This window comes from Scyliorhinus torazame, chromosome 5, assembly GCF_047496885.1.
Source record: "Scyliorhinus torazame isolate Kashiwa2021f chromosome 5, sScyTor2.1, whole genome shotgun sequence".
Taxonomy (NCBI): Eukaryota; Metazoa; Chordata; class Chondrichthyes; order Carcharhiniformes; family Scyliorhinidae; genus Scyliorhinus; species Scyliorhinus torazame.
In genome coordinates this window covers 304177761-304198978 of record NC_092711.1, presented here as the reverse complement: position 1 = coordinate 304198978, position 21218 = coordinate 304177761, and the positions used below count along the sequence as shown (strand labels likewise).

Genomic DNA, 21218 nt, shown 5'->3' with positions numbered 1-21218 from the left:
AGGCCACCGATCAGGCATGATCTCAGTGAAAGGCTAGAGGGGCTGAATGGCCTACTCCTGAGTTAGCTGATTAATTCCAGGTTCTTGGGATGTTGTTTTAGACAACAGGCCTGGGTGCAGACAGGGGTTTTCTTAGTTGCTTCAAGGAAACTGGGCGGGGGCGGGAAAGCAAAGATATGTTTTTTTCTTTCTAAATTTAGAGTACCCAATAATTTTCCAATTTAGGGGCAATTTAGTGCGGCCAATCCACCTAACCTTCACATAGAATCATGGAATTTGCAGTGCAGAAGGAGGCCATTCAGCCCATCAAGTCTGCACCGGCCCTTACAAAGTACATCCTACTTAAGCCCACATCTCCACCCTATCCCCATAACCCCAACTAACCTTTTTGGACACTAAGGGCAATTTAGCATAACCAATCCACCTAACAAGCACATCTTTGGACTGTGCGAGGAAACTGGAGCACCTGGAGGAAACCCACGCAGACATGGGGAGAATGTGCAAACTCCACACAGACAGTGACCCAGGACCGGGATTCGAACCCAGGTCCTCAGTGCCGCAGTCCCAGTGCTAACCTCTGGGCCACGTGTTCCCCCTTTTTTTGGGGGGGGGGGAGGGGGGAGAAGGGAGCAAAGATGTTCCGACCAAGGATCTCGCACCTCCAGACGTTCACCTGGATTTATGTCAGATGTGGATAGACCTGCTCAGGGAGGCTCACAAGAATGAACCCTGGAATGAAGAGCGTGTTGTGTGAGGAATGGTTGAGGACTCTGGGTCTGCACTCATTGAAGTTTAGAAGGATGAGGGGGGGGATCTTATTGAAACTTACAGGATACTGCTATGCCTGGATAGAGTGGACTTGGAGAGGATGTTTCGACTTGTAGGAAAAACTAGAACAAGAGGACACAGCTTCAGACTGAAGGGACGATTCTTTAAAACTGAGATGAGGAGGAATTTCTTCAGCCAGTGGTGAATCTGTGGAACTCATTGCCGCAGAAGGCTGTGGAGGCCAAGTCACTGAGTGTCTTTAAGACAGAGATGGATAGGTTCTTGATTAATAAGGAGATCAGGGGTTATGGGGAGAAGGCAGGAGAATGGGGATGAGAATAATATCAGCCATGATTGAATGGCGGGGGGCAGCACAATGGCGCAGTAGTTAGCATTGCTGCCTCAGGTTCGACCCTGGCTCTGGGTCACTGTCCGTGTGGAGTTTGCACATTCTCCTCGTATTTGCGTGGGTTTTGCCCCCCCCCCCCCCAAAAAAAAAAATGTGCATGCTGGGTGGATGCTAAATTGCCCCTTAATTGGAAAAAATGAATTGGGTACTCTAAATTTTTAAAAAATGATTGAATGGTGGAGCAGACCCGATGGGCCGAGTGGCCTAATTCTGCTCCTATATTCCCCAATACTTCGGAAGGTACAGAAACGTGATTTGAAGTCGGCACGCGTAGCTGTATCTTCGGTCCAGGACAAAGAAAATCCGTTCTTAACCTTTGGCATGGGGTACATCTTTCCAATGTGACATCTCCTGTTAGTTAATCAGCAAAATTCCACGAGCCGTTCTCGACTAATTATCTTGAAGGAAAACTCGTGCTCTGAACACAGGGCGTGCGTGTAGCTGTAATTCAATTAGCAGACTGTTAATAGAGATATGGCACCAGTAATAGGTTAAGGATAAGTATAGTAAGTGTTTGACCTAGAAATATGTGTGATCGGGAGTGCGTGTTCAAATTTTTCAAAAATACAACAATCACCCGGAATACTCTGATTTTCCTTTTCATTTAAAAATAAAAGACAGCTTTATAAAGGACATTTATTGGAACTGCGTTCCTCTGTTAGGAATGGTAGAAAAAATTGACTTTTTTAAATGACCAACAATGCGATTTAATGTTTACATGCCGACAATTCTTGATTGTTTTAACCATTAACATGCCTCGATGTCATTTCAGGAAATTGATTTATTGCGGGTTTTCTTTAGAAATGTATTTTTCAGACTGCTTTTACACATTTTTAAATCAAGTGAAATGATTTTTTTAAATCATTTTTGACGGGATTCCTGAATCGGGATCAATGTTGCCGCCTAGCCCATTGCCCTGTGGGTTCCATTACTCTAGTAACTCGGTGCTATCGTTTTAAAAAGGTACAAATGGTCTTACTGCCACAATGGGTGGGAAATAAGCAGCGGGGGGCGGGGGGGGGGGGGGACTGTTCACAATCAGCGACCGAGCACACTGCGGAATGCCAAACGGTAGCCAGAGTTAAATCCGAAGAATTTCTGAAGTTAACGCACCTTCTCTTGCAAAGCATCGTCGATGCTAATCTGACCTCGAGTGGCACAGGGAGTGAACGACTGTGTCGGGGGTGGGGGGTGTGAAGAATGTTTGCAAATTCAATTTTCCGGGCTGGGAAAGACAGAAATAACCTTCAAGACCCGTGTCGATGTGTCCTGCCCTTAACGCGATTGACTTAAAGCTGGAGTTCTGAAGTCCGAAGCATCAAACAAGAGCGCGGTGCCTGGCAAAATGCATTAGTCTGCCATTTAAAATAAACAGCCCGCACTTGAGCGGTGCTACCAAGGTTACCTTTGAGTGACAGACAGGCTGGTTTATTATGGCGATCCATAGTAACCAGTCCCTCTACATCGATCATTTCTCTTCCTAGCCAGTGACATATGGCTTTGTCTGCGCGCCCTCCCTGCATTGTATTTGTCCCTGGAAACACCTATCTTTTCTGCTTAGCTCAAGCTATCTTATAATTACACCCATCAAACACGATTATTCATTCGAAATTTAAAGAATAACCGTTTAACTTAAATGGTAATGGTTAAACAAGACAAATGGGTGACTATTATTATTTCGATGTCTGATACATTTCAGTCCTCTCCCCTCCTCCCTCCAAGCCTGATGAACATTTGTTGAAACTGCCTGCAGGCGTTCAGAAGTACACAAAGGCTCTGATCTGGATCCGGGCGCATATTTGACAAGATGAGGACGAGAGTGACGTTTGGTGTCAGCAACAAAATCGCAAGGATACAGCGCTGATTTTCGTGGGCAGCTTGTGGACATTTGGTATAGATACTGGCAGTAAAGGGAGCAAACCCCAAGAGTTCAATCGGATGACTCTTTTAGGAAGTGCTGAGGGTTTTGGTCAAGGCTGGTATGACCACTACAGCCTTGGAGGGCCCAAGGGCCTGTTCCTGTGCTGTATTGTTCTTTGAAGGTACAAGGCACAGAAAGAGACCATTCAGCGCACCTGGGCCATGCTGGTGGTTATGAAATGGGAGCAGGAGCTGTCCATTCAGCCCATCGCTCCACCATTCCGTGAGATCATCTTTTACTTCACCATTTTCCAGCACTATCCACATATCCTACATTATCCCAAAGATTCACCACCCTCCGAGTGAAGAAATTCCTCTTCTCAGGTCTAAACTACCTGCCCCATTATCCTGAGAGCATCCCCAACAAAGTCCAGTCCAAGAAGGTGCAGTGGGCCTAGGTAGAGTGTTCTTTCAGAGGGTCGATGCAGACTCATTGGGCTGTAGGGCCTCCTTCTGCACTGTAGGGATTCTGTGGTTCTAGACCCCCGCCCGCCCACACCCTGTGAGATGTTTTTAAAATTTTTTAGAGTACCCAATTCATTTTTTCCAATTAAGGGGCAATTTAGCGTGGCCAATCCACCTACCCTGCACATCTTGGGGTTGTGGGGGTGAAACCCAAGCAAACACGGGTAGAATGTGCAAACTCCACACGGACAGTGACCCAGAGCCGGGATCGAACCTGGGACCTCGGCGCTGTGAGGCAGCACGGCTAACCCACTGCGCTACCGTGCTGCCCTGCGAGATGTTTGAATGAGATTACCTCTCAAAGAATAAAAGTTAAGGCAACATGATGGCACAGTGATTAGCACTGCGCCCTCACGGCACCGAGGTCCCAGGTTCAATCCCGGCTCTGGGTCACTGTCCGTGTGGAGTTTGCACATTCTCCCCGTGTTTGCGTGGGTTTCGCCCCCACAACCCAAAAATGTGCAGGCTAGGTGGATTGGCCACGCTAAATTGCCCCTTAATTGGAAAAAATGAATTGGGTACTCTAAATTTAAAAAAAGAATAAAAGTCCAGTCCTTACCTCACACAAAACCCTTCCCCCCGACTTTTTTATTTAATCCCATCAATAGATTCTTCTACCACTCCACCCCCACATGTGCTTACCTAGCTTCCATTTAAATGCATCAATGAGACTTGCCTCAATGTGTCAGCGAGTTCCTCATTCTAACGAAAAGTTTCCCACGAATGTCTCACTGGATTGATTGGTGACTGATATTCATGCCTCTAGGTGTGGTCTGCACAAAGTTGGTAGAGGTTGTGGTGCAAATCAGAACAGGCTGCCAATGTCGCATTTGAATGTTGGTTTTGCCTTCATTGTAAAGGGAAGGAAGAGCCAATTGAAATGAATATGGCCCAACATCCCCACAACAATCAACACAAACCAAACTTGACCGTTCTCACTCTGCCCCTGTGTAGCTATAGCCCTGGGGAAAATCCCTACACAAGTCACGCTTCACTCTTGATACGGTCTCGTCTGGATCACTTTTACTGCTGACAAATTTTTCTTATCACCATTTTCAGCATGTTTCTGGGTATCAGTTTGAAAGTTCAGCAGTTGAACATACTGATGGGAGTGGACACGTTACTGATTCAACTTACCGAAAAACAAATGACTTCCACAGAACTATAAACAACTGCATGGCATTAACAGCGACCCTGTAATCTCTAATACCTGGAGACGTGTATGAAATACCTTGGACCTTGCGACAAATATCCCTTTTTGTACAGGTTGAGAGGGTTGTTAAAAAGGCGTACGGTGTGTTAGCTTTTATTGGTAGAGGGATTGAGTTTCGGAGCCATGAGGTCATGTTGCAGCTGTATAAAACTCTGGTGCAGCCGCATTTGGAGTATTGCGTGCAATTCTGGTCGCCGCATTATAGGAAGGATGTGGAAGCATTGGAAAGGGTGCAGAGGAGATTTACCAGAATGTTGCCTGGTATGGAGGGAAGATCTTATGAGGAAAGGCTGAGGGACTTGAGGCTGTTTTCATTGGAGAGAAGGAGGTTGAGACGTGACGTAATTGAGGCATACAAGATGATCAGAGGATTGGATAAGGTGGACAATGAGAGCATTTTACCTTGGATGGTGATGTCCAGCACGAGGGGGACATAGCTTTAAATTGAGGGGAGATGGATATAGGACAGATATCAGAGGTAAGTTCTTTACTCAGTGAGTAGTAAGGGCGTGGAATGCCCTGCCTGCAACAGTAGTGGACTCGCCAACACTATGGGCATTCAAATGGTCATTGGATAGACATATGGACGATAAGGGAATAGTGTAGATGGGCTTTAGAGTGGTCGGCGCAACATCGAGGGCCGAAGGGCCTGTACTGCGCTGTAAAGGTCTATGTTCTAGGTCTCGCCTAATTTGGTTTCTACACCAACTAAATTTAATCTCAGCCATTCTTCAAGTGGCAACTTAGTCCCAAGGCGGTACCTTAGACAGGTGGCATCGCCTTGCTGTTGTCTGACGCCTATATGGGTACAGGAGGAAATATTTTGGACATAGTTAGGGTAATACAAAAAGAAATACACCAACAGCCATGAGTCACAGATTCATGACTCTCAACTGTGCCATTCCAGGCCTCTAGACATTCCAACTGAAACATAGTTTTCCCCCAAATGACCTGGTCTTTAATTAAAGCACCAAGTGATGGTGGGAATGGGTCCATTCAGTGTCCTGTGTCATAAGAACTAGGAGCAGGAGTAGGCCATCTGGCCCCTCGAGCCTGCTCCGCCATTCAGTGAGATCATGGCTGATCTTTTGTGGACCCTGCTCCACTTTCCGGCCCGAACACCATAACCCTTAATCCCTTTATTCTTCAAAAAACTATCGATCTTTATCTTAAAAACATTTAATGAAGGAGCCTCTACTGCTTCACTGCAAGGAATTCCATAGAGTCACAACCCTTTGGGTGAAGAAGTTCCTCCTAAACGCAGTCCTAAATCTACTTCCCCTTATTTTGAGGCTATGCCCCCTAGTTCTGCTTTCACCCGCCAGTGGAAACAACCTGCCCGCATCTATCCTATCTATTCCCTTCATAATTTTATATGTTTCTATAAGATCCCCCCTCATCCTTCTAAATTCCAATGAGTACAGTCCCAGTCTACTCAATCTCTCCTCGTAATCCAACCCCTTCAGCTCTGGGATTAATTTAGTGAATCTCCTCTGCACACCCTCCAGAGCCAGTACGTCCTTTCTCAAGTAAGGAGACCAAAACTGAACACAATACTCCAGGTGTGGCCTCACTAACACCTTATACAATTGCAGCATAACCTCCCTCGTCTTAAACTCCATCCCTCTAGCAATGAAGGACAAAATTACATTTGCCTTCTTAATCACCTGTTGCACCTGTAAACCAACTTTTTGCGACTCATGCACTAGCACACCCAGGTCTCTCTGCACAGCAGCATGTTTTAATATTTTATCATTTAAATAATAATATCTTTTGTTGTTATTCCTACCAAAATGGATAACCTCACATTTGTCAACATTCTATTCCATCTGCCAGGCCCTAGCCCATTCACTTAGCCTATCCAAATCCCTCTGCAGACTTCCAGTATCCTCTGCACTTTTTGCTTTACCACTCATCTTAGTGTCGTCTGCAAACCTGGACACATTGCCCTTGGTCCCCAACTCCAAATCATCCTATAAAGCTCTTTATTTACACATTAGGTTGTAACCAAAGATTTGTCTTTATGTGACGCCTTCCACGCCCACCTGATGTGCCAACGTGTTTAACTGATCATCAGGTTCTTACTTCCCAAGTGTCGATACAAGTTAGAAATGTAGGAAAGACGGCAGCTAGATCTGCATACATCCAAATGGTGCCAGAAACCGCAGAGTAATAATGAGCAGACGATCATTTCAGTGTCATTGTTTTGGGATACCAGGAAGAAACTCCTAGGATCTGCTTTGAAACGGTGCCCGGGGATCGGACTGTGCAGCGCTGGAGTGTCAGTCTGGAGCGGGACTGGGGCCCACAACTTTCTCACTCAGGTGAGAGCTACCAGCTGAGTTAGGGGCCTTACGTCCAGAGATGCAACTAATGGACACTCACACCCAGAACAAACAAAGTGCACAGTGTTCACAACGTGTGTCACTGTGGTGGCGACTGTAGTTTTAGTGAATTGCAAATATCCCTGAGGCCAATTTAAGCGATGCGAGAGCACCCCGCAGAAACTCTGACAATCAACCTATTTACTTGCTGCCTGTCCTATGTGTGTGTGCCTTTTGGGGGGGGGTGCATTTATATAGCGTCTTTTAACATTCCACCGTGTTTCACAAGAGCGTATCAACCTCCCCCCCCCCCCCCCCCAGGAAAGTGCTTCAAGTGGCGGAATAAAAGTCAAGCAAGCAGTGACAACTGGGTCTGGAGTATCCCTGCGTGTTTAATACAGAACAGACAAGAGTTTAGCGCCAGGGCCTTTCTGACACCGAATCCAGGAGGGGTGGGAGCAGCTCACTGGATTACCCAGCACTCCAATCACTGGATCACCCAGCACACTGGATCACCCAGCACACCAATCACTGAATCACCCAGCACACTGGATCACCCAACACACCAATCACCGGATCACCCAGCACACTGGATCACCCAACACACCAATCACTGGATCACCCAGTACACTGGATCACCCAACACACCAATCACTGGATCACCCAGCTCACCAGTCACGAGATCACCCAACACACCAATCACTGGATCACCCAGCACATTGGATCACCCAACACACCAATCACTGGATCACCCAACACGCCAATCACTGGATCACCCAGCACACTGGATCACCCAACACGCCAATCACTGGATCATCCAGCACACTGGGTCACCTAGCTCACCAATCACTGAATTACCCATCACACTGGATCACCCAAAACACCAATCACTGGATCACCCAGCACACTGGATCACCCAGCTCACTGGATTACCCAGCACAACGAGAGCTTCTCTAACTACACAGGCGGCACACGTTCCAGCTTCTGTTTAAAACACCATAAACCCATTGCTGAAACTTCCCCAGCTACTTTCCTCTGGTTGGGGGGGGTTACAATCAGCACTGGCCCACGCGAGAGGCTAGAATCAGTTAAAATCGTGGTTGCTATTTTGTCCATAACAAAAAAAAACAGCGACCGTGATATGGGAGCCAAGAGCGAGAATCTACTGCAATGGGGAGAAATCAAGAAGTGATACAAACAAGGGGAAATATTGACACTGCAAAACAGTCTATTTGTTGACTTCAGCTAGGCAACAATGGAGACAGACTTCCGCCTCATGCCTTTGGAAGATCAGTGACGTTTTCAACCCACACAGCTCTGCCTCGCACGTCAGCAGAGAAATATTACATATTTTTTTTAAAAGCAAAAAGTCATGCTTCCTAAATTGGAGTTGTGTTGGGTCCACCGTGACTTCCCCCGCACATTTCCAAGGAGCAGTTCCGTCCACCCCGACAACGTGCAGCGAGCAACCCACCCACCCCAGCAGCTTCTGGGGACTTCGGAAGTGCCTCCCCTTGGCAGAGAGCAGCTGCCCGCCCTGCCAGGTTCAAGGCCGCCTCGCCTGCTCTGCACATCGGCTCCCATATGCTGCAGTTCGCGGGAGGCCACCCGCTTCGCTTACGCCACTGCCATGCAACAAGAGAGAGAGTGAGAGGGAGGGCGAGAGCGACTCATCCTTTCCGCCTTCTCTCTAAAAATATAAAACCATAACAATCCCCCCCCCCCCCCCCGCTTCCTTCCCTCCCTCCCTCTTCCTGCCGTCTTTGATTGGCCTGCCTACATTTCACAACACTCCAGATGCCTTGTTCTCGCTCTCTTTCTCTCTCTGGGCCATTGGCGTAATGCAAAACCCTGCTTAGTTTAAAATATATATACACAACCGGCGTTGATATCCCGGGACAGTAAAAGGGGTGATTCTGTGAAACACCAACACACCCAGTGTGCAGTAGCCCTGATGTACTTGTCAATTTCAGCGCAGCTTTACATCTCAGAGCGGTTTAAAAAAAAAAATCAGCTTACAAAGGATTACAATCCCTGTTTTGTTTTTAAAAAGTGGCATTCGTCCCTTCCATAAATCACACACACACATAGCCCAGACTAGTGTTTTAATGCCATGAATCAGAGAATGAGGAGAAAGAGGCATGTCCTCAGCCACTGCCTCGGTTTTCTATTGTTATTTTGGTGGGGGGGGGGGGGTTCTTTCAGGTTTGAGTTCATATTCCGCGTGGTTTCCTGCCAGGCAGTGGTTAAATGTTGGTAAATGTGACGTTCATTCAAGGGCATCGCCTGATGGACGGAAACGGTAAAAAAAAAATAAAAGACCCGCCGTCACATAGCCGAATGAATAAGTAAAAGTGATGAGTTGTCCAACTTCAATCTGACTCAATCTCTCCCCCCCCCCCCTTCTTCCACCAGTGTGCAGTCCGTTTACAAACTTAATTACCATAAACTCGGCCCTCACTGACACCATTAGCCCCGCCACCAGCCGCTTACAGGTGCTGCTTTCTCTTCCAGGGTAACAAGGAGGCGATTTTTGGGACGTCTTCTGTCCCCAATCCACAAAGTTTCTGAGTATATTTAACACGATCCCACTCACCCCCCCACCCCACACACACTCCCTTTCTTGGTTTAAAAAAAATCACTGCAAATGTCACAATTAAAGGTCTGACCGGCGGTGAACCGAGGCGCTGTCCCCCTTTTTAAAAAAAAACCCATCTGCAACAATTATTTTTCTTGTGTGGAAATTATTTGCGTTGGGGAAAATCAAAGTGAAGTTAATCCCGCGTTAAGTTTGGGTAATGGTCCCTCAGAACTATCAGCCACCTCGTCGTGATCTAACTTCACACCCAGAGATTATTTGATCATATTTAAACAACAAAAACATTGCTTTCTATAAATGAAAATCCACATTGCACGACAATAAACAGCGACAACGCCGCTGCAAATTCAGAACAGACAGCCCTCCCTAGGACTGCGTGCGCCAGAAAATTCTAAATCAATTCAAAGACTTCATTCCTTTTTTAAAAAAAAACACACACACACATTTAAATCCTTTTCCTGGGCCGGCTGTCCCAGGTAACCTCCCCGTCTCAGGCAAGTGATGACACCCCACTGATAACGAGAGACAAAGAGGGGTTTGTTACCGGCTCCCTTACAAACTCGTCCACATTTTAAAAAAAATTAAACATCCCTGGCAAATACACATCCAACAAACAAGCACTTGCCAATTACCAGCCACAGGAGTGAGAGACAGAGAGAGTGAGGGAGAGCCACTCAAAAACAATGTTTACAGAAGAGAGTTTATTGCTAGTTTCAAAAATAAAAACACACTTTAATCCCTGTGCAGTCAATCCTAATCCTGGATAAATCAAGCTTCAACTCCTAACCCCCCCTCTCCTAACCTGCCTGGGATCGGAAACTGCTAACAGATTATTAATGACAGTGATAAACTACAAGGTGCCAGACGTCGAGATGGACAATAGACAAAAAACAGGAAATATATATATATATATACACTCACACATCTTTCGCAATATTGAAGTGAATGTCACTGGAGCGAGTGCCCCCCCCCCCTTCAGGGGTGGAGGGGGGGGGGGGGGCTGAAGCCGACCAAACCTATGGAGATTTCGCTGCCTTTCTTTTTAAATCGTCGCGATTTACAAAAGACAAACTGCCCCTCTTTCTGAATTCATCCTGGCTCTTCACGCCGGAGCGCAGCTTTCAAACCAGGGTTTTATTTTTTTTATTGTTAGCCGAGCCCTTGCAAGCTCCTGAGTCTTCGGAGATCTCCAACTAAGACCTGCTAAAGATCAAGCTTCTCTCTCTCTCTCACTCATTCTCTGACCAGGAGAACAGCCCGTGCGGGATTTAATTTATATATATACATGATGAAAGCAAGTTGGGATTGTTACGTACCGAGATGTGCTGCTCCATGCGAGGGGCTTCGATGCGCTGGGAGACGAGCAGCATCTTGCAATGCCTCGCCCAGGCTTAAAATCCACTCTGGAGAAGACTAATATTTCTACTGCCCTCCTCAAGTCTCAAGGCAAGTTCATCCCACGGCTGGTTGTGCTGAGCGAGTAGCTGATGATGATTCTCTGTCTCTGTCTCTCTCTCTCCCTGAACGGTGCCGAGTACATTCGCCAACAGCCCCCAGCTTCCTGGGCAGGCGGGCGGAGCCGGGCGCGCAGGCTCACACTCCATAGGGCAGCTGCTGACAAGGGGGATGGATGTTGGCCAGCGAGCTGCGCCAGCCCACCTCCACCGCGCAAGCATTCTGGGCATCGTAGTTCTCACTTGGCGGCGGCGAGAGAGAGTGGCTGAGTGAATCGCGCGGAATCCCTGCAGGACAGTGGGGGTGGGGGAGCATTCGGCCCGTCCTGTCTGCACCGACCCTCCGAAGGAGCACCCCCCCCCCCCTAACCAGATCCATGCCCCCCCCCCCCCCACCCCGCCTGAACCCCCCTCCCAACTTTCTTGGACACTAAGGGGCGATTTTAGTATGGCCAATCCGCCTAACCTGGGCAGCACGGTAGCACAGTGGTTCGCACAGTTGCTTCACAGCTCCAGGGTCCCAGGTTCGATTCCCGGCTTGGGTCACTGCCTGTGCGCAGTCTACACGTTCCCCCGGTGTGTGCGTGGGTTTCCTCCGGGTGCTCCGGTTTCCTCCCATAGTCCAAAGATGTGCAGGTTAGGTGGGTTGACCATGATAAATTGTCCTTAGTATCCAAAAAAGGTTGGGTGGGGTTGCTGGGTTACGGGGATAGGATGGAGGTGTGGGCTTGGGTGGGGGGCTCTTTTCAAGGGCCGGTGCAGACTCGATGGGCTGAATGGCCTCCTTCTGCATTGTGAATTCTGTATTCTATCTTTGGACATTAAGGGACAATTTAGCATGGCCAATCCCAATCCACGTAACCTGCGCATCTTTGGACACTAAGGGGCAATTTAGCATGGCCAATCCACCTTGCCTTCTGTGTCCGGTGCGCACCGCAGCAGTTGGGGTTGTTACCCATACCACGATTACAATGCAGAACTTGCCAACACAAGAGGCGAGTAGCACAGATGCACCGAGAGAGAAAAATACTTTCATTACTGTAGCGCCCGTCACCTCCACAGGACGCGCTTAGCAGCCACTGAAGTGTGGTTTGATGTGAGAAATTGCCAGTGGCGCAGCAAGCTCCAACAAACATCAACCTGACCATTACTGGATCATCTGCTTTCGTGACATTGGTTGAGGGATAAATATTGGCCAAGTCATGTGGAATGAAAGTTGAAAACAAATGACTGCAGGCGCTGGAATCTGAAACAAAAACAGAAAACGCTGGAAAATCTCAGGTGGTCCGACAGCATCTGTGGAGAGAGGAGGGAGCTAACATTTCGAGTCTGGATGGCTCCTTGTCAAAGCTCGAAACCTAGACAGGTGCTGTGACAAAGAGTCATCCAGACTCGAAACGTTAGCTCCCTTCTCTCTCCACAGGTGCTATCCGACCTGCTGAGATTGTCCAGCATTTCCCGGTTTTCTGACATAGAATGATAGAATAGTTACAGCACCGAACAAAGCCATTCGGCCCATTGTTGCTGAATTGACGCTCTGAAGGAGCAATTCACTTGGTACCCACTGCCCTGCCCTCCCCCTTTGACTGGCAATTCTTTGCCGATTTCAGATAATAATTCAATTCACCCCATTTCGACTGCCTCTGTTGAACCTGCCTCCGCCACGCTCTCAGGCAATGCATCCAGATCCTCAACACTCGATACATGAAAATTTTTTCCCTCATGTCGCCATCGCCTCTTTTGCCAAATGCCTTAAACCTGTGCCCACTGTTTCTCGATCCTCCCACCAATGGGAACAGTTTCTCCCGATCTTCTCTGGCCAGACCCCTCACAGTTTTGAATACCTCTTTCAAATCTCTTCTCAATCTTCCCTTCTCCAAGGAGAACAGTCCCAGCTTCTCCAATCTCTCTCCGTAATTGATGTTCCTCATCCCAGGAGCCAATGTCTCTAATGCCTTCACATCTTTCTTAAAGTGCAATGGCCAGAGTTGGAGCCAATATGCTGGTGTTTCTTACAGATTTGAATTGATTTCCTTGCTCTTGTACTCTATGCCTCTATTAATAAAACCCAGGATACTGTCTGCTTTATTAACTGCTATCCTCAACCTGTCTCCCACCTTCAATGATTCATTCACATATACACCCAGGTCCATCTGCTCCTGCACCCCCTTCAGAATTCTACTCTTTATTTGATATTGCCTCTCCACTTATTCCTACCCAAATGAATCACTTTGCACTTCTCTGTCCTACATTTCATCTGCCACTTGTCCGCCCGTTCCACCAGCCTGTCTGTCACTTGTGAAGTCCTACACTATCCTCCTCATGGTTCTTAATGCTTCTAAGTTTCATATCATCGGCAGATTTTGAAACTGTGCCCCCTAGTCACTTTGTCATATGAGGAACGGTTGAGGACTCTGGGTTTAGAAGGATAAGGGAATATCTTATTGAAACTTACAGGATACTTACAGGGGGCAGCATGGTAGCATTGTGGATAGCACAATTGCTTCACAGCTCCAGGGTCCCAGGTTCGATTCCGGCTTAGGTCACTGTCTGTGCGGAGTCTGCACATCCTCCCCGTGTGTGCGTGGGTTTCCTCCGGGTGCTCCGGTTTCCTCCCACAGTCCAAAGATGTGCAGGTTAGGTGGATTGGCCATGATAAATTGCCCTTAGTGTCCAAAATTGCCCTTAGTGTTGGGTGGGGTTACTGGGTTATGGGGATAGGGTGGCGGTGTGGACCTTGGGTAGGGTGCTCTTTCCAAGAGCCGGTGCAGACTCGATGGGCCGAATGGCCTCCTTCTGCACTGTAAATTCTATGATATTCTATGATACTGCGAGGCCTGGATAGAGTGGACATGGAGAGGATGTTTCTACTTGTAGGAGAAATTAGAACCCGAGGGTAAGCCTCAGACTGAAGGGACGATCCTTTAAAACTGAGATGAGGAGGAATTTCTTCAGCCAGAGGGTGGTGAATATGTGGAACTCTTTGCCGCAGAAGGATGTGGAGGCCAAATCACTGAGTGTCTTTAAGACAGAGATAGATAGGTTCTTGATTAATAAGGGGATTTGGAGTTATGGGGAAAAGGCAGGAGAATGGAGTTGAGAAAAATATTAGCCATGATTGAATGGTGAAGCAGACTCAGTGGGCCGAGTGGCCTAATCCTGCTCCTATGTCTTATGGTCTTAGTTCTAGATTCTCCCACAAGTGGACATGCCCTCTCAGCAACTTCCCTAGGCCAGTGTAGGCCCAGCCTTTCCTCATAAGGCAAACCTTTCACCCCAGAAATCAGCCTGGTGAATCTTCTCCAATCTGTCTCCAATACAAGTATATCTATCCTTAAGGAAGGTGACCAAAACTGTACACAGTACTCCAGATGTGGTCGCATCAATGCCCTGCAGCGTTGTAGCAAGAATTTCCCACTTTTATACTCCATCCTCCTTGCCATAAAATCGTCATTCAATTTGCCTTCTGCATGACTTGCTGCACCTGCATGCTGACTTTTTTTGTGATTCATGTACAAGGACAGTCAGATTCCTCTGCACCACAGCATCTTCTAGACTCTCTTCAATTAAAATATATTCTGATTTTCTATTCTTCCTGCCAAAGTGGACAACCTTGCATTTTCCACAGTATAAGCATCTGCCAATTTTTCACCTAATCACTTCAGCTATCGCCATCCCTTTGCAGTCTCTTTGTATCCTCCTCACAACTTACTTTCTGCCAATCTTTGTATCATCAGCAAATCTGGCGGCATTACAGTTGGTCCCTTCGTCCAATTCACTCATGTAGATTGTAAATAGTTGAGGCCCCAGCCTTGATTCCTGTGACACCCAATTAGTTACAGTTTACCAATTGAAAAAATTACCAATTTATCCTGATTCCCTGTTTCTTGTTATTTAGCCAGTCTCTATCCATGCTAGTACATCATTCCCTACACCATCAGCTCTTATCTTGTGTAGTAATCTTTAATGTGGCACCTTATCAAATGCGTTTTGGAAATCTAAATATACTATATCTACTGGATACCCTTTATCCACCCTGCTTGTTATGTCTTCAAAGAACTCTAATACATTTGCCAAACCCAATTACATTAATATATAGCAAGAGAAGGCATCCTAACACTGATTCCTGGGGAAATCCACTATAAACATTCCTCCAATCCAATAAAAACAGTCAGCACAACTCTTTGTTTCCCATCACTCAGCCAATTTCCTATCCGTGCAAATCCATTTAATTCCATGAGCTCTAACTTTGCTCACAAGTCTACTCTGCAGCACCTTATCAAATGCTCATGTACACCACATGAACAGTGTGGAGGAGATGAAGAATAGTTCCCTGTTGTTCTTCAATATAGTATCATGGGATCTTTTCTGTCTCCCTGAGAGTACAGGCAGAACCTTGGTTAACGTCTTATCTGAAAGACGGCAACACCGATGATATCGTCCTCCCTCAGTACTGGGTTGGAGAGTCAGCATACGTACTTGTGCTCAGGTGTCTCGAGTCAAAGTTAAAGCCGTAAAATGACTTTAAGGTGAAGCATAAGGGGAAAGAACCAGAAAGATATGTTGATTGGGGGAGGTGCAATAGGTTGGGTGAATCATAAATTCCCGTTTAGACCAGCTGGGCCAATAGTCTGTTTCTGTGCTATGATTACCTGTCTTCCCTCTTCCAGCTCAAAACATTGATGGTATGTTTCAGGCTTCTCATAGAATCATAGAATTTACAGTGCAGAAGGAGGCCATTTGGCCCATTGAGTCTGCACTGGCCCTTGGAAAGAGCACCCTGCTTAAGCCCACACCTCACCCTATCCTCATCACCCAGTAACCCCACCTAACCTTTGGACACCAAGGGCAATTTATTTATTTATTTAGCATGGCTAATCCACCTAACCTGCACACCTTTGGACTATGGCTAGGCCGGCATGTGGCGCAGTGGATAGCACTGAGGCGGCAGCGCTGAGGACCCGGGTTCGAATCCCAGCCCTGGGTCACTGTCCGTGTGGAATTTGCACATTCTTCGCATGTCTGCGTGGGTTTCACCCCCACAACCCAAAAGATGTGCAGTGGATTGGCCACGCTAAATTGCCCCTTAATTGGAAAAAATATACAATTGGGCACACTAAATTTATATATTTTAAAAAAATCTTTGGACTGTGGGAGGAAACCGGAGCGCCTGGAGGAAACCCACACAGACACGGTGAGAATGTGCAGACTCCGCACAGACAGTGACCTAAGCCGGGAATCGAACCTGGGACCCTGGAGCTGTGAAGCAACAATGCTAACTACTGTGCTACCGTGCCGCCCATGATAGTTGGTCACTGCAGGGTATAGCGTGTTTTCTTATTATTAATTCATGGGATATGAGCCTCTCTGGCAAAGCCAGAGTCTATAGTTCATCTCTAGTTGCACTTGAGATGGTGGTAGTGGACCACCGTCTTGAACTGCTGTGGTCCTTGTAGTGTAGGTACTCCCACTGTGCTGTTAAGGAGGCGGTGATGTAGTCCCTAGCCAGGATGGTGTGTGACCTGGAGGGGAACTTGTAAGTGGTGGTGTTCCCATACGCCTGCTGTCCTCCTTCCAGGTGGTAAAGCCCATGGGTTCAGAAGGTACTATCGAACAAACCTTGCTGCAGTGCCTCTTGTAGGTAGTACATAATACAGACATGGTGTGTTGCTGGTGGAGGAAGTGAATGTTGTAGTGGATGAAGTAAAGCTATTAACAATGGTTCAGTTGAGTAGGTACCATTTGCTTTTGGTCAAACCTCTTTTTTGCCAAAGGTGGATGCCTTGATTGTTTCTTTCTTCTATTTGTAGGCCGGAAAAGGGGAAGTTGCTCTGCTGATACTTGTTTGGTGATACTAGGGCAACCCTTATTAGCCCACCAAAATAAACCAAAGCCTCCAATTTGGAACAGGGAACAGATTATTCATTAACACAGGAGCCAAGAGCCAAATCTTTAAAGATCTGAGTGTCCCTGATTCCAGATGACTTGGAATCTAGCCACCAGTCTGCCTGGCTGGTCAACAGAAAATATTTTTCCAGAAGAGACTCACATACTCCAAGGTTTAACTGTTTGAGTTTTAATAAGAGCCTGTTTTAAATTCAAATGGCATATACTGCCCTGGGGTGTGCTCAGGGGCAGCATCTGAGGTCTCCTGCCTTGTTGCTTGGGGTTTGAGAGAGGAAAGAGCTTGCACTTAGATAGCACCTTTCACAACCTGAGAACCGCCCAAAGGACCTTTTAGCCAATTGTTTCTGAAGTGTCGTCACTGTTGTAAGAAACACAGCAGCCAATATACCAGCAACAAGCCCACATATACAGCAATGTGATAATGACCAGATATTCTATATTTTGGAAGGGCGGCACGGTGGCGCAGTGGTTAGCACTGCTGCCTCGTGGCGCTGAGGACCCGGGTTTGAATCCCGGCCCTGGGTCACTGTCCGTGTGGAGTTTCCACATTCTCCCTATGTCTGCATGGGTTTCACCCCCACAACCCAAAGATGTGCAGGTTAGGTGGATTGGCCACACTAAATTGCCCCTTAATTGAAATAAAAATAATTGGGTACTCTAAATTTAGAAAAAAACAAAACAAATTCTATACTTTGGGACGTTGACTGAGGGATAAATACTGGCGGGTACACTGCTTTTCTTTCAAATAGTGCCATGGCATCCGATCAGTGACATCTGAGAGGATGGATGTAACTTTTCCCCTGAAAACTGGTTCCTTTGACAATACAGTGCTCCCTCAGGCCGGCACTGGAATGCTAGCCTGACTTAATGGGGTTGGGGGTGGGGGAAGACGATGATGTAGCAATATGTCACTGGACTAGTAATCCAGAGGTCCGGTGTAAAGCTCTGGGGAAATAGGTTCAAATCCCACCAGGGCAGCTGGAGGAATTTAAATTCAATTAATAAAAAACAAATCTGGAATTAAAAGCTAGTCTCAGTAATGGTGGCCATGAGGGGCAGCACGGTGGGGCAGTGGTTAGCACTGCTGCCTCACGGCGCCGAGGTCCCAGGTTCGATCCCAGCTCTGGGTCACTGTCCGTGTGGAGTTTGCACATTCTCCCCGTGTTTGCATAGGTTTTGCCCCCACAACCCAAAGATGTGCAGGGTAGGTGGATTGGCCACGCTAAATTGCCCCTTAATTGGAAAAAAAAATTGGGTACCCTAAATTTAAAAGAAAAGTAATGGCGGCCATGGAACTATGATCAATTATCGTAAAAGCTCACCTGGTTCACTTCAGGGAAGGAAATCTGCCGTTCTTACCTGGTCTGGCATTCAGGTGACTCCAGACCTGTGGTTGACCGTTAACTGCCCTCTAAAATGGCTTAGCAAGCCATTTGGTTCAAGGGTCAATTGAGGATGGACAACAAATGCTGACCTTCTAGTGATGCCCACATGCCATGAAAGAATATTTGAAAAAGCCCTTGGGGAGGGATTTGTGACCAGAAGCGCCTGGGTAAAAGGCAAGAGAGTTACCAGCTGGGCCGCACTCAGAGACAAGAGGCATCGAAGCCACGGTTTTTTCACATATAGCACCTTTTATAACCTCAGGATGTCCGAAAGAGTTCATAGAAAAGCACATAAAGAGCCATTCAGCCATCATGTCTGTGGTACATCATTCCACAGTCCAAAGACGTGCAGGTTAGGTGAATTGGCCATGCTAAATTGCCCCATTGTGTGCAGGGATGTCCAGATTAGGTACATTGGCCATGCTAAATTAATAATAATAATAATCTTTATTGTCACAAGAAGGATTGCATTAACACTGCAATGACGGTCTGTGAAAAGCCCCTGGTCGCCACATTCCGGCGCCTGTTAGGGTAGACTGAGAGAGAATTCAGAATGTCCAATTCACCTAACGAGCACGTCTTTGGGAACTTGTGGGAGGAAACCGGAGCACCCGGAGGAAACCCACGCACACACATGGAGAACGTGCAGACTCCGCACTGACAGTGACCCAAGCCGGGAATCGCACCTGGGACACTGGCGCGTGAAGCAACAGTGCTAACCACTGTGACACCAGTTCTCTGGCCGAAGACAAGTCTGATGTACAACGTCATGACCTCCAAGGGCAAGGAGGCCGACCTTGAATCCACCCCAGCAATCCAAACATAATCTAACCTAATTGAGGGAGTGCTACACTGTCAGAGGTGCCAATTCTCAGCTGAGACATTAAACCAAGGTCCATCTGCCCCTCAGGTGGGTGTGAAGGTTCTCATCAAACTATTCTAAGAGGAGGCTATTTGGGATAGGATGGGATCTTTCAGTGACCGGAACGACATTAATCCCTCAAATGACATAATTAAAGCAGATTATCTGATCATCCACCTTGATACAATTTGTGGAAATCTGCACAAATTGAAACAGTGACTGCACATTCATTGTACCTCATTGGCGTGTGAAGCACATGGGGACATATTGAGGCCACGAGAGACACTGGATGGGATTCTCCCGTCGCCAGCCTCATTTCCCAGCGCTCCCGCGTCCCCGAATCTCCGCTTCCGCAGCCGGCCAATGGGTTTCCCATTGTGGCCACCCTACGCTGTCGGGAAACATCCATCTTTTTTTCCTAAGTAAAACGTTGCATTATAGAACACTTGCACAAAAAAATTCAGACATCTCAAAACGCTTTATAAAGTACTTTTCAAATACAGCCACTGTTTTTTAAATAAACTTTGAGTACCCAATTCACTTTTTTTCCAATTGAGGGGCAATTTAGCGCGGCCAATCCACCTAGCCTGCACATCTTTGGGTTGTGGGGGCGAAACCCACGCAAACACGGGGAGAATGTGCAAACTCCACACGGACAGTGACCCAGGGCCAGGATCGAACCTGGGACCTCGGCGCCGTGAGGCAGCAGTGCTAACCACTGCACCACCATGCTGCCCTGCCACTGTTTTAATTTAGGAAATGCAGTAGCCAATTTGCACACAGCAAACTCCCATAAACAGCAATGGGATAATGACCAGATAACTGATTTAATTGATGTTGATCGAAGGATAAACACTGGATAGTGCCACGGAAACCTTTACATTCACCCAATAAGGCAGAAGGGGGTTCATTTGACCATTTCATCTGAAAGACAAAAGGCAAATTCTCCGAAGCCCGACGGCGAAATTGGGATCAGCAATTGGGCGGAGAAAGGCTTCTGACGCAGGATCTGGGGAAGGCGTCGGTTTGACGTGGTTCGCGATGCTCCGTCCCCTCCAAGTCGGAGTCATCGGGACGCGTGCCGCGCGCAGTCGTGGGTCTTTGCCGCATCTTCAACCAGCCCACATGCGATTCTCCGCTCTGATGGGCCGAGTTCCCGATGCCGCGGGCCTCGTGCGCTCCCAGCTTTCGGGAACCAGGCGTGCCGGCTGCGGACAATGTCCAGTGCTGCCACACCCGTCCGGTATCCGTGCCGCTGGACCGGGGGCTTCTGCTCGGGTTATGGGGAGTGGTGGGGCGTGGACAGGGGGTGGGCTGTGGGGTCGATTTGGGCGGGTTAGGGTTCCAGCACGGCCGGCACCATGTTTTCCGGTGCGACCGGTGCTGCTCGTCAGACCTATGCATGCGCGGCCCAGGACCTGCCGATTCTCCGGCCATTTTCCATTCGATCCGCGGGTGGTTCACATGGCGCCAGTGTTAGCCCCTCACCCGCACCGGAATCGGAGAGCGTTTTGCACCGATATTCCTGTTGTGATCCACCCCCACTTAGACGCTGGAATGGAGAATTCCGCCCAGCATCTCCGGCAGTGCAGCTATTCGTCAGTAGGAGTGGGAGCTCAAACTCAGAAACTTGTGAGTCAGTGACAAGAGTAATACCCACCAGCCATGACTGACATGACTAAGATCTGGAAATATCATCGGTGACAGAATGCTTTCTGCAATGATGCCTTTCCTGTTTAGTCAAGGAGCCTCTCACCCATATAAACCGCCAAACCCACTAAGAGCACATCTTTAGCCCCCTTTATCCAGTAGCATGTCGATTTATTTCACCACTACACTAAGTGAGTCACAAGGTACTGTTCATCACTTAAATATTGAATAGGTTTCATCCAAAATTATTTTGTTGATTCCA

At 47.6% G+C, this 21218-nt stretch overlaps 1 protein-coding gene across 1 annotated transcript in view; it reads right to left on the bottom strand.

Moving 5' to 3' along the window:
• LOC140421277 (mastermind-like protein 2) overlaps positions 1 to 11265 on the bottom strand; it is a 164980-nt gene extending 153715 nt beyond the window's left edge. Inside the window, exon 1 of the mRNA XM_072505864.1 lies at positions 11015 to 11265. Within this exon, the coding sequence (XP_072361965.1) occupies positions 11015 to 11068 (54 nt within the window). The 5' untranslated portion in view covers positions 11069 to 11265. The remainder of the gene's footprint in view (positions 1 to 11014) is intronic.
• Between the last annotated feature and the right edge of the window lie 9953 nt (positions 11266 to 21218).